General features: G+C 43.8%; 1 protein-coding gene across 1 annotated transcript in view; it reads right to left on the bottom strand.

The window, feature by feature from the left end:
• Positions 1–13,379, bottom strand: part of SLC7A14 (solute carrier family 7 member 14) — a 55,074-nt gene that overhangs the window by 25,708 nt on the left and 15,987 nt on the right. The window contains exons 2-3 of the mRNA XM_045788634.2: positions 9,853–10,089; positions 7,953–8,170 (exon numbers count right to left, since the gene is read on the bottom strand). Of these exons, the coding sequence (XP_045644590.1) occupies positions 7,953–8,170; positions 9,853–10,089 (455 nt within the window). The remainder of the gene's footprint in view (positions 1–7,952; positions 8,171–9,852; positions 10,090–13,379) is intronic.

Raw genomic sequence — 13,379 nt, forward strand, 5'->3', positions numbered from 1 at the left:
GGGCTCTAAGGCAGGAGAAGATGTGTGGTGAAGGCCTGTGGAGGTGGTATCCAGTGACATCTGTGGATGTCTGCTGGACAGAAGCCTGCATGGCTCCAAGAGTGGTTGGGACTTGATAAGTCAAGATGTCAGTGAGACTCTTCCCTTGAAGAGTGTGTTAGTTTCTTCCAAAGAATCAACTAAAGTTTCCCCACCTTAGCATTCTCAGTGTCAGCTGAAAGTAAGAAGTGTGCCTCTTCGAATGCTTGGGTAATGTCCTTTTAGGGGAGGGTGAGAGAGCTTTTTCTAGACTTGTGTGTAGAGGGTGAAGGGCCTTGGCAGTATGAAAGCTCTAGCCAGGGCTCCAGGAATGAGATTCATTGTAGAATGGACCATTTCCCCCCTTTTCTCCGCATACAGCTTGTAAATGATGAAATTCAATACATGTGTCAAGCACATAACCTGTGCCCAAATTTTCACTCTTAACCTTTCTCACTGGTTTCTCAATAAGTAAAAGACAAAGTGTACTAAGTACTGGAACCTACCAGCTATATTACAAACTGAAGATCTCACACCTCAAAAGAAAGTTTTGCTCACAAGTCTCCCCCCTAGGTTGCTAAAGTTTCATTTCCCTGATTGGGGGTTCTTCTCTTGGGGTCCATTCAACTCAGGGGGTCTATGACTTTTGCTGGGAAGAGATTACATCTTTATCTTTACTAACCTCTGACTGAACATACATTTCTTTTAGTAACGGATGAAGGTAATGAACAGTACCTGTGACTTTGTCACTCACAGCGATCAGATATTTTTTCCATACTAGATTGTTGCAGGGATGTTGAAATATTGCTTGTGCTTGTCGCTACTTCCAAATTATGGTAGTTATTAGACATAGATACCAGTATTTAACACACTATTAAAGAAACACATTGTTATTATGTCATAACTTAAAAATATTTTATAACTATATTTACATACATTTGATTTCTTTTGAATTCCTATGTAATTAGGTTATTCATTTATAAACACGATCCTTAGAAGGGTTTCAGAGTCTTCACCAGACTGCCAAGGAGCACATGACACAAAACAATCGAAGAACTCCTGGTCTATTCTAATAACTCAGGTAGAAAAAAACTTCTCAAACAAGCAGTTGTTGTTGGAGGGCTACTTTCTGGGAGGGGAGTTAACTCCCAATTTCACTTCAGTGAAGTCCTTCATTTCCGGGAATGGAAAGTGTTTGGGCCTCCAGTCAATGAGAGAAAACAGATTTCACTTAATTGTTCACGGAGGTTCATAGGTCTGGAAACGTGCTTGCTTTCAGTTGCTGAGAACGTTTTTGGTCTTCAGGGATGAACAGATGCTGGGATTGCAGACTCCCTAAACTGCCCCCATCCAGGAAAGTATTGCTTTAAGACAGCTTCCAGAAAACCGGTTCTGCTTTCTCTTCCCTTACACATACATGCACACGCACACACACACAACTCCTGTAAATCGTACGGATCTGTTATGACAATCAGTCTCATGGTGTATCACTCCCAGTTAGGATGTCCCAGGGAGACAGCGCTATGCCTATTTAGTGTGGTGAGTTCTGGATGGAAAGTTCATAGGTGTTGCCAGCCCTTACTGCTGAGGAAGGGGGGAGGTGGACGTGTCTTAAATAAGTACTTTGGGGCATATCTACACTAGAACAAGATGAGAGGTCTGTAAGCCATGCCGTGTGAGGAATCACTGGGGACCTAGGGATGTGTAACTCGAAGGAAAGAAGACTCAGAGGAAGACACGGAGGACACCTTCCAATTTTGACGTCCTGAGCATGAAGCAGTTGGAGGAGAAGTATACTGTGGGCTCCAGAGGGAATCGCAAAGCCATATGGGGGGGGGGTGAGGGGGACAGGCATTGGATTTGGTTAGGAGAGCAGATTTGGTCGATTATCAGACTTAGGGTGGTTCTGTCACATACAGGCTTGGTGACCTGGAACAAGTTCCTAACCTCTTGGAACCTCATTTTCTTAAATGGAGATGAAAATAGTATTTAGTTCATGGTGTGGTTACAAGGATTAAATGAGATAATAGAGTGAATTGCAGTCACGAACTATAGTAGGTGCTTAATAAATATTAGCTCTTACTAGCAGTATTTTTATTACTATAGTAAGTTTTCTAGAACAGATGAAACCCAAAGGGATAAAGAAATTCCTCCTTCTCCTTGTTTCTTTTTTTAGAACGGGACATGTACTTTATTACCTGCTCGCCTGTACCAGGCACCACGACTGATAGGGATACAGTTGTGAGCAAAAGTACCTTGAGCTTAACTCTCTGGGGCTTGGAGTCTAGAGGACACTGCAAGACCCAAAATGCAAGCTTGACTGTGGTAATAAACTGAACAAGATTAATAGGGGTCTGTATTATTTGTAAGGCATAAATGCTACTGTTTTCCGAACAACTGAAAGAACAGATGGCAATTACTGATAATTATGAGATACCAGAATATGGACTATGGTCAAGTTAGGAATAGAGAGGAAAAGTTTGCAAAGAGAGTGTCTGTTAGGCTGTCTTCGCTGTGTAGAAGTAGGGAGCTATTCTGGTTGAAGGACGACAGGACAGATCAAAGGAAGAGCGTTTAGAAGTTCCCCTGCATTAGGTAGGAAACAGAATTTAACTCAGATGGTTTAAATGAAATTATTTCAGTGAAGGCCCCATTGGCTAAGTCCAACAGGGATCAACTAGTGAGGGGCCTTTTCGAGCATAGAACAGAGTATGAAGGGTGGATAATGGATCTGGGGGGGTGGGGGCACATAGAAAACACCCAGCACACCTGCCAAGATTAAACAGATCCTGGTCTAATAAGATATAGAACAAATACACAGATTATCGAAGAGAAGATAATAAAATTAGCAAATAGGGTCACCTTTTTACTTAATTAAGTTAGTATGAATGAGTTTTTCTTCCTTGCAAGCAAATGATCCCTGAGTGATGACTACAAAAGGGTCAGGAAATGAGACTGTGTGTGGGGTGTGTCTCTACCCTAACAACCACTAAAACTACTTTGAACTTCGCTCTATCCAGACCTCAGATCTGGCCACGGGGATTAGTGATGAGGATTCCCTTCCGTGTGTGAAAGAATGCGTGTGTACTTAGGAGGGAGCGTCTGTGAATGAAATTGATTGGTGAAGTGTGTGTACGTGTGTGTTTCAAGGTTCATTAGTATTTTATTCCAACTTTCAAAAAATGTTTTACATAAATAAAAAATAGTATTGACTTTTTAATTGGATGACATAAGCAGAAATAGTTTTCCAAAGTAAAGCTGGTCCAGATCCAGATCCAGGTCAGCCCGTCCCTCTAGAGAGCTTCTGTGGGGAAGCAGCATGGGCCTCAGCTGCTGGAGGGCTGACTGCTGCTTATTTAGTTGGCAAAAGCACTGCCATTAGTGGCGTGCTGGTACTAGTCGGCGTGTGGAGTCCTTAAAAGCTGGCCCCCTATGTGTTACTGATATTCGTGAGGCAATGCTCTGTATTCTGCCTTGGCCAGTCTGCCAGATGCCTCAGAGCTAATTAGCCACCTTTATATAATTCACTCCCAAGGTAACAAGACAAAACTCCAACTTTTATAGCATTTTCTACCACCCTCATGCTCCAGGTCTATTAGCAGCTGTCCACAGTGACAGTGGAATGTGCTAATAGGTTCCAGCAGATGAATTACAACGTGGAGAACAAGAAAAACAGCTTTCCCTTTGTTTGGAGGCAGTCGGCATTCCCCACAAATACTTGTTACGGACCATTTTCCTGGGAGCTATTTGTGCGGGTAGAGTGTCTTATTTGGGTAAAGAAAAACCGCAAGATAGCATCAAGGACAAATAGCATACAGGGACTCCACAGCCAGCAGTGTTCAGGGGCTGGGGAACTGTAGAGGGTAGCAGGGGTTCAGCTGAGGGCCAGCAGTTACTTGATCTAGAGAAAAATGTTTGTTGTTCTTGAGCTCTTCAGGACCAAAGAAGCATTTGACCCAGAACCTATAAGTGAGTAAACCATTCCTTAAGCTATTTTCTTTGGAAGGATGTGGTCGGAACAGGGAAAGAGTAAGCTTATGAGGGGTCCATGGCCAGAGGACAGATTGTTCATTATTAACCCTTTCAAAGTATTTGAGAATTGTGTTTCAAGTCATGTAATGGTGTCCTTATAAACCGTCTCTTACACGAAGATCTTCTTCATCCCATCCTACCTGAAGGGGATTAGAACTCTGAACTAGGTCCCTTGTCAGGGGTAGGGGTCAGGTTTTCCCTAAGGAGAAGACCATGCAGCCGCCACGTAGGCAACTTACTTTTGTTGACAATCGTTAGGTAAGAGAGTAGGGAGTGTGTTTATTAACTTGGTGGAAGATATGTTCACGAGAGGGCGTTAGACCCAAAAAATTAGGATCCGTATTCAAAGTGGTCTTGCTAGGGGCGCCTGAGTGGCTCAGTCGGTACAACATAAACTCTTGATCCTGGGGTCATGAGTTCCAGTTCCATGCTGGGCATAGAGCTGACTTAAAAACAAAACTGAACCAAAAACAAAGTGGCCTTGCTGGACTGGAAAAGTGACCAGAAAACAAAGTTGAGAAAGAACAGGTCCAGGCCAGTTTGCTAGGGAGGAAATGTACTGTGCTGAAACCCAAGGCCAGGCAGATAGGAAAGAGGAAAGACGATGAGTCAGCACCATCCTCAAACTGGGCTGTCCTTTGTGTTCAGCTGATGCTTTCAGTCACAGCCACTAGAACAGATATCTGAATTCTCTGCAGGAATAATGAATTTGCGGTGAAAAATGCAAAATCCCGGCCAAACCTTCTTGGTGGCCAGTGACAAACCACCTCAAGACAGTAGGGTTGGGTTGCAGTGAGGTTAGTGAGGCCAAAGGTGCTAAAAGAGACAATTGTTCCCGTATGTCCAAACCCAGGTGGGGGGGGGGCGTAGTGGAGTAAATAAGGACTTTGACTCAACCAGGACTAGAATTGAATTTCAGTTCTATTACGACCTAGGTCTGTAGCCTTAACTTTTCTCAACTTAAGATATTTTGATATAAAAGTAGAGATTAGGAAACCGGGGATGTACTGTATGGTGACTAACATAATATAATAAAAAATCATTATAAAAAAAAAAAAGTAGAGATTAGGGCCATCGTGAAGATTACGTGAAAAGTGTATGTAAAAGAGTGCGTCACAAAGCAAATGGTACGTTAAGAATAGCATCCTTCCTTTCTTTTGTTTATGCCTGACTTCTGATCTTCTTTTCTTGCTACAAAAGCTAGTGAGAACCTGGCTGTATAAATGGGAGCCCCTAGGGCTGGCTTGATTAGTTCCTTCCTCGATGGGGTGGATTCCTGACTATCCTGAAGAGGCATGTGGGGCCCTTGAGTGGGAAGAGGAGACCCCCAGAGAGAATAAAGCCCCCAGAACAAAGCACAGAGCGACAGGTTCCAAGGCTTGTTCATCATCAGCCTGGGCAAAGGGGATTTGCCCAGAAGAGATTAACTGCTTCTAGTCTTTACACGGGGCCTAGACCATAATGTGTGCCTTTGGGCGAGCCCTTAAGAGATTTTTGAAAATTAGACACGAACTGAGTAATTACAAAATGTTTTCAAATTGTTTTGCTATGATGTCTTAGTAAACAATGTCCTTTGGCCTGGGCCGGTTTACACTCCCCTCTGAAGGTAAGAAGAGAGGCTAGACCATGTCCTAGCGCTCCTCCTAGCTCTAAAACTCTAGGACTTTGTGAAAGCTTAAAGGAAATGAAAATGTAACATGGTTTCGAGAAGAGCAGAAGTAAGGGGCGATCACGCACAAGGTACCCCACGCAATAGAAAGCGCTCTGGGGTCACAGAGACCCGACTAGGAATTTCAGTCCTGGCGCTGACTAAGTGACTCCAGGTAAGCTCCCCAGCCTCTCTGAGCCTTAGATTCTCCTGTTAAGTTGGATGCAGCAGCTTTAAAATTTTGTTATAAGAGTGAAATAATATTCACAGGGCACAATGCCGGGCACCTAACAGGTAGTGGATAAACTCTAACTCTTCCCTCCTGTAATTATCGCTATTGTTAGCCACACAATGTGTACCAAAAAAACCCATCCAAGATGTTATTCTTTTCGGCAAACATTTGGTGCAGTTAGTTTTCCCAGTTGATGAATGAGAAACCTGAAAGCACAGAAGTTAGCTGTTGGCCAGAGTCTTAACAGTAAGTCCATGACCCCCAAATTTCTTAGATTGTGAAAAAAATGGTGAGAACATTTTTGTGTGCTAGGATGAAAATGCAGTGTGTTCCGGAAAAACACTTTTTTCTTTGCCACTCTTGTAATTTGTTGTTTCTTTTATTTGATAGGAAAGGAACGATTTGTATTGTAAGAAAATGTCGACTCGAGGATCCAGAACGGGGTCAACAGTGCTTCTTTGTCTCTTCTGGTTTTGACCAGTTTCAGGATTTATGCATTTCAAGGAGGAGGGATGAACTTTGTGATACCGTGGAATTCTTCCAGATAAGCAGAAGACTAGAAATCTTGGCTTAAATTGCTCTCTTGCTTATTTCTCTGAATCGAACTGTGTGGCACGGTTCAGAAGAGACAGGAGTTATTTTGAGTGTTCTCCAAGAGGGATTTCTGGTCCCTGGACATCTTGGGGGAAAACCAGTCTAAGGAAGAGCTTTTTGCAAAAGCAAATCTGGTGGCGTCCCAGACTTGCTCTCTGCCAGCGCTAGGCAGGTGTGCCTCCCTTGGCCTCAGTTTCTTCACCTGCCAGATGAGAGGTTGAAGCAGGTGATGTCTAAGATCTCTTCCAGCTCAAAATTTTCTGAATTGTGTTCTCAATGAACTCATCAGGTATTTTAGTCATACTAGAAAAACGATCCAGGCACAATTTAGAACTACCTGTCAGTATTAAGACTTTGCCACTCTGACCTTCCCATTTTTCTTTAGTGTAAATCTCATCACGCAGATCAGGGGATGAGATCTGAAAATGTCCTTTTGGTCCAGCCCACTCTCTGGCCAACTCCCAGACCATACTAGGTGGACTCCTCTGCCATGAACCATGCGACTGGAGTGGGATTTATGACCAGCCCTCACTGTGCCCACTTAGCTGCACCTAGACCTCAGTGGGGCTCTCTACATTGGGTCAGACACTGCGATTAAATTTAAAAACTGTTGTTTCCCTAGTTCTATACTCAGGCGACACTCATCCCTTACCTACCTACTTGCTCTTCTGGCTTCTTTACTGCCTTGTCTATCCAGGGCTATCTGTCTCTGAAAATACTCGAGAGGGATTCTCTAGGACCAAACTGTTCCTATATACAGGCTTTAGAGTTAGACAGTCCTGGCTTTGGGTCTTGACTCTGCCACTTATATCGTGTGCTTAATAGTGAGTCCCCTTAGGGGCGCCTGGGTGGCACAGCGGTTAAGCGTCTGCCTTTGGCTCAGGGCGTGATCCCGGCATTGTGGGATCGAGCCCCACATCAGGCTCCTCCGCTAGGAGCCTGCTTCTTCCTCTCCCACTCCCCCTGCTTGTGTTCCCTCTCTCGCTGGCTGTCTCTATCTCTGTCAAATAAATAAATAAAATCTTTAAAAAAAAAATAGTGAGTCCCCTGACGTCTCTGAGTGTGAGTTTTTCATATGCAAGACCAGAATGTAAGTATCTTGCTAGCAAGGTTATCGAACACTTAATATTACATACAGAGCACTTAGCAAAGGATCAGGCAGATTTCAGATGGCCAAAACATCAAATCTGTTATGGTTATTTGTATGAAATAGAGTCTCAATAAATGTTTGTAAAATAAGTAAAAAAAAAAAAAAAGAAATAGGAACCACTTCAGAGCATTCCAATTAAATTAAGATGAAAAGTGATGAAAGAGATGCCATGCAGACTATGGGACACAGCAGCATTTTTTGAAAATATGTCTCAGACCAGCCACAGGGTGGAAGGCAGAATGTGCAAGGGCCTTAGGAGGCCTTAGAGAGGGACTCACCCCTGACCAGCCATGGGGCAAGAACTGGCCCTCAGCCCAGTATTTCCCGTTGATGAAGAAGAGGCCCGCGATCATGATGAACACCCAGACTGCCAGGTTCAGCACGTTGAGGACGTTGTTGAAGCCCACGGAATTCTTGACCCCCAGCGCGACAATAATGGTGACTATGATCGCAATCACTAGAGCCAGAAGGTCGGGGTATGACTCTTCACCTTTCCCTAGGTGGCAAAGACATGAGTTAATATTGTCCGGAGGGAAAAAGGGCCATGCAGACTCCCAGCACCCCATCAGGCATTCGCACTCAGCTCTGGCAAGGGTGATCAGTTCGTCATGGGGGAGGAGAAACAAGTGTGTGCGGGCATGTGTGTCCACACGTGTGCTTGTGTGCAAGTGTGTGTAAGTGTGTGCACGTGTGCCTACACTGTGGTCCACAAGTGTCTCTTTGCAAATGGGAAGTTTTTGGTATATAGGTAAGATGACCTGATTACCTGGACCCAAAATTGGTCTACATGACATGGCAATGACACTACCACCTATGGAACCATGGCAAAGAACATTTGAAGTCAGAACGGTCCTAAGACATTCATGGTGTATATACGGGTTTAACATGTTACTTGAAAACTGGTTTATCTTCACCGTTGTTCACTTTATAGTCCATAAATTTTCCATTCCGTTCTAGCAATCTTTCATTTTTAGAAACTTTTAAAATGCATGTCTTTGGAAACTGTTGGAAGAAGGGTGTGCTTTGTATTTATGCGTATGTGGTTGCAGAGAAAAGAAGCAGTGAACACACCCCACCCGTTTGGTCTGGTCTGTTGGCCAGTGGACTCCTGCCCTCTATAGAGGGGAAAAGGCATTGCCTCAGCTGTCAGGCTTCTGAATTTCAGCTGCACTCTTTGCCCATGACCAGCTGTGCGGCCTTGGGCAAATGCCTCATTTCCCTGGACCTCATCTGTAAAGTGAAGGGTTTGTACTACCTGATTTTGGAGGCCTTTCCAGATCTAAAAATTCTGTGAAATCTGTATACTATGGAGATGTGGTCTTCATACTTATTATCTTCTCATGGTATCTGAATGCTCAGCATTTTTATCAGTTCTTCTGAGATAGGGACACCAAAGTCATATGAGTAGCATGCAGCCACAGAAGCTGTACTTGGAAGTTCTGGGTCAAGACCCCCCAGCTTCCTCCACTATTGTCTGGCTTCCCATGAATATGAGAGGGTAAAGTCAGACATCAGGATGGAAAGCAGGAGCAAGCGATGGATGGAGCTCCTGGTATTTGTTACGTGAAGTTCTGATTATTTAGTATTCACCCAATTATATTATTCCTCCTTGGCTTCTTCCATACTGGAATCCATTTTGTCCCTTTTAAAAATATATTTTATCATTTAAAAATTAACACATGCTTATTTATGAAAATTAAAAATATCTGATGAAACCACTGGAGAAGTTCATTAGAGTTATTTTTCCTGCGTTGGCTTTATTTTTATGTAGTTATTAACGTGATGCATATACAGCTTGTACCCTTTGTCACATCAAGAACATATTCCATGTTACTACGACAGTCTTCCCAATCATCCTTTTAATCGCTACATAATATGCTTCCACAACTTACTCAACCATTTGCTCCACTGTAGAATACTCAGGCTGTTTCTAGGCTTTTTTTTTTTTTTTTTTTATAAATAAGGCTGTGATGAATATCTTTTCATATAAAGCTTTTATAGAAATTAGAATGACTTCCTTAAGATAGATTCACAGGAGAACTACTCGCCCCCCCGCCCCCCACAAAAGACATATTTAAGGCTCTTGATACATTTTGCCACATTGAATCCTGAAAGGGGAGCCCATTTATTCGTTGGGGTAAGTCTGTTTGTTGGGGTAAGAGGATATGGCGGTCTCACCCAGGCCGTTGAGGGTTCCCACGCTGTCTACCATCCAGCGGCTGATGGTGTGGTTTGCTAACGAGTCAAACATGCTGCTCAGAGCACTGGCACCGGCCGCGGTGCCAATCAGGTACTCCAGGATCAGGTTCCAGCCGATGAAAAACGCCACAAATTCCCCCACAGTGACGTAGCTGTAGGTGTAGGCGGAGCCCGTGGTCTTGGGGACGCGGACTCCGAACTCGGCGTAGCAGACGCCTGCGTGGGACAAGCACACATGGGTGGGGGGCTTCAGGAGAGGAGCTAACCCCTTCACCGAGAGGTGTAACAATCTTGGGTACAAAGTACCGGAATCTCTGCGATCTTAGAACAAACACATGAGATTTTATATATCTGAATAAATTCAAGGCCAATTCTAATATCTTTCAATGTCCGTTCTGAAAAACTTTTAACCTGATTGGCTGGGAAGGAAATCAGAGCTAATTCTAATGAACGATTGGAAACTGCTCTTTATTTAGAAAAATTCCTATTTGTTGTATGTGACTCTGTGATGTTCCTTAGGTGTCAGAGATCCTGAATGACCTAGTGGGCCTACGTCATTGTGACCCCACACCTGATGGCACCAGGGTTATGTTATGTTAACATTCTTCTCTTTCATTTGTACATATTCTGGAAGTTGCTCCCCATTTGGGGATGATAGTTCAAGTGATCTGTGAAGATTTTGTACTATATATGGGGGGTGGGGTAGATAAAAAATACATATGTAAGTAAGCGACTAGTTTTTACAAGGAAATTTAGCATGGGGAAAAGATAATTTAATGAACACTATAGAGTGTCCACTATGTGCTTGGCAGGGTGCTAAGTGCTGGGAATAAAAAAGCAAGTGAGATATGACCCTGACCTCAAGGGGAGATATACCAAGAAATCAGTGTCCGTCATGGGCTGTATAAATTCAATAATGCGGGGATATATAGGAAGAGAGAAAGCAGGGAGGAGAGACACGTGCATCAGCTGGTTTTGAGGTATATGGAGAAATTAACTGCACAAAGAAGGTGGAACATGAAGCAAAAACGTGGTGGGTAGGCAGTCTGGAGTATTTGAGTGGAGGGGGGTGGGCGTTGAAGTGACTGGGGGCAGACGAGCCTGGAGAGGTAAGTAGAAGCCATGTGTTTTCCAAAGTGGGTCAAGACCCACTTCCACTACAATCATCTATTAAATCATAATTTCAGGGGTAAGGACCAGGAATCTACATTTTCACGAGCTCTCCACTTACAATTGAAAAACACTAGTGTACTCCCTCCTTCCTTGATGGAATCATAGATCAAATTAGAAAGAGACTGGGAATATGCCAAACTTCTGGGAGTTGGGAGCATTTCCTACGTCATGCTGGGGACTCTGGGTGTGAGGCCATTGGGTCGGGTGCCAAGTAGGATGACAAACAGAACCGCTTGGAGGAAACACACCAAGAATGGGATGTAGGAAGGATTTCAAAGTAAACTTTGCCTTCAGTCCCCAGTTTTAAGGGCCAATCCTGAGGTTTTCTCATCACAAATCAAGGAGTAGAATCAGTGCGAGGAAGCAAAAGCAGAGATGTCAGAAGCCAGGACACCATGAATGATTAAAGGTGAGGCAATATCTCTTTTGCCACCCCTTCGTGCTGTCAGCTCTCAGGGTGTCTGTGTGGAAGGAGCACTGGGCCAGCGGGGCTGTGCTCTTGTCTCAACTCTGCCTTGACCTTGTTCATTCCTTTATATTCAGTTTCCTTCTTTGTAAAATAAAGAAATTAGGGATGCTCTCTTAAGGGTCTTCCTATTCTGACACTCTAGGATTCTATCTGTTTCATTGACTTTTATGAATTTTGCTGCTAGATATATTGGGCATAGTTTACTTTTCTTTTACATCAATTACTATATTGTTCCATATACGGAGACATTCTCAGGGTTAGCGAAGCCATTCGTCTCTGCACTGAATAACCTAGGCCACCATTTATTTTGAGTTCCTATGTCAGCCCCCCTACCCCTTTGTAAAACAGTTTTCCATCTCCTTCCTGGAGGTCAGACTGCCAGTTGTTTCTTTTTGTTGCTGCCACAGGGATTACCTCGAACAGGCAGACCACTTCCTTTTCTAAATCTCTGCTTTCAACACCTGATGTTTAAATTGTTAGAGTGAGTCTAAAATTAAGAGGAAGTGGTCTCTGAAGGAAGGGCTGGAGAATTTTTCCGTGAGGAAGGTGTAGAGTGTCTAAGCCCCGAGTATGAGGACCTGAGAACTTGAAGGACTTTCGTGCTCTCATCTCCTAGAGAGAGCTGGGTTCGCAGATACACACTAGTGCCCTTCTAGTGGGTATGACGAAGGGATTAGGAGGCAATTCTAATTCTACTCTTTGGTGTAGGATCCACAGCTTTACCCCAAAATTCTTATATCCTATGAGTTTCTTCTCGTCACCTCTTTACTTCTGATAATGCACGAGGCTTGTAAATCGAAGTTTCTCAGCCAATGTTTTTGAAGTTGGCATTAAATTTGATTGTAAATTTGATTTGGAGAGTCAGTATTATGAAATTTGGGCAATCCATGGTTCTCTCCTCAATATTTGATTTGCCAAATTAGATGCAAAAATACCCAATTCACCATCAGAACCCACTCCCCCAGGGAAATTGGCAAATAGCCAAGTCTTCCTGAGGTCTGGTGAAGGAACCCGTGCATGCTGTCCTGAGGCAGAGCCAGAGGCCCTGAGCTGGGCACCGTGCAGGAGCTGTGAAGTCAGTCATTTAGTTTGCAAGGTCCTGCTTGGATTCTGGTAGCAGGAGTTTGGGAAGAATAGTGGGAAAATCAGTTAGACACTAACCAGGTAAGACAATTTCTGCTCCTAGAGACCATTTTTTGGACACTTTGTAAAGGATTTTATTTTTGGATCTTTCTGATTTATTTGTATGCAAGAATCCAGGCTTTTAGTGGGCACTAGAGAGTATGCAGCCTGGCGCTGAAGCCCCGTGGTAAGGGGTAAGAGACTTCAACCCCATAGGTCCTGAGAAAAACCGGAAAATGCCAATCACTCAACTTTTTCCTAATGTCTGGTGTATAAGAGAGACGTATTCAAAGGTATCTTTCTAATTTCAATAAGAAACAAAAACCAAAGAAAGGGAAACCATGGTTTTTACCCTCCGTCATGTTACAACTGAGGTCTAAGGGCAAGTTACTTACCTAACATGGATAAAGGGGGGGGGTCCAGATACATAAAGTTTAGGGTCCCTTCTAGTGCTATCATTTTTTGGTTCCAGAGTTAGAATCAACTCTCAGTCATTTGAATCAGTGGGGCAGCCATGGAGAAAATGCTGCAAACCAGTGGTTCTCAGCAAGAGTAGTGCTGTCGCCTCGGGGGAATTTTGGAAATCTGTGGGGGTGTCCATCGTTCTCGTGATGATTGTGGGCACTTGAGGCATTACGCGGGTAGGAGCCTCTACTGTTAGACGTTCTGCCGTGTGGGCTGTCCCACAGAATGAGGCATTGTCCTATGTCTTCCATAACTTCTGAGGGTCCCAGTGGACCTG

The sequence above is a fragment of the Ursus americanus genome, chromosome 4, assembly GCF_024610735.1.
Source record: "Ursus americanus isolate L20-20 chromosome 4, mUrsAme1.1.p, whole genome shotgun sequence".
Lineage (NCBI taxonomy): Eukaryota > Metazoa > Chordata > Mammalia > Carnivora > Ursidae > Ursus > Ursus americanus.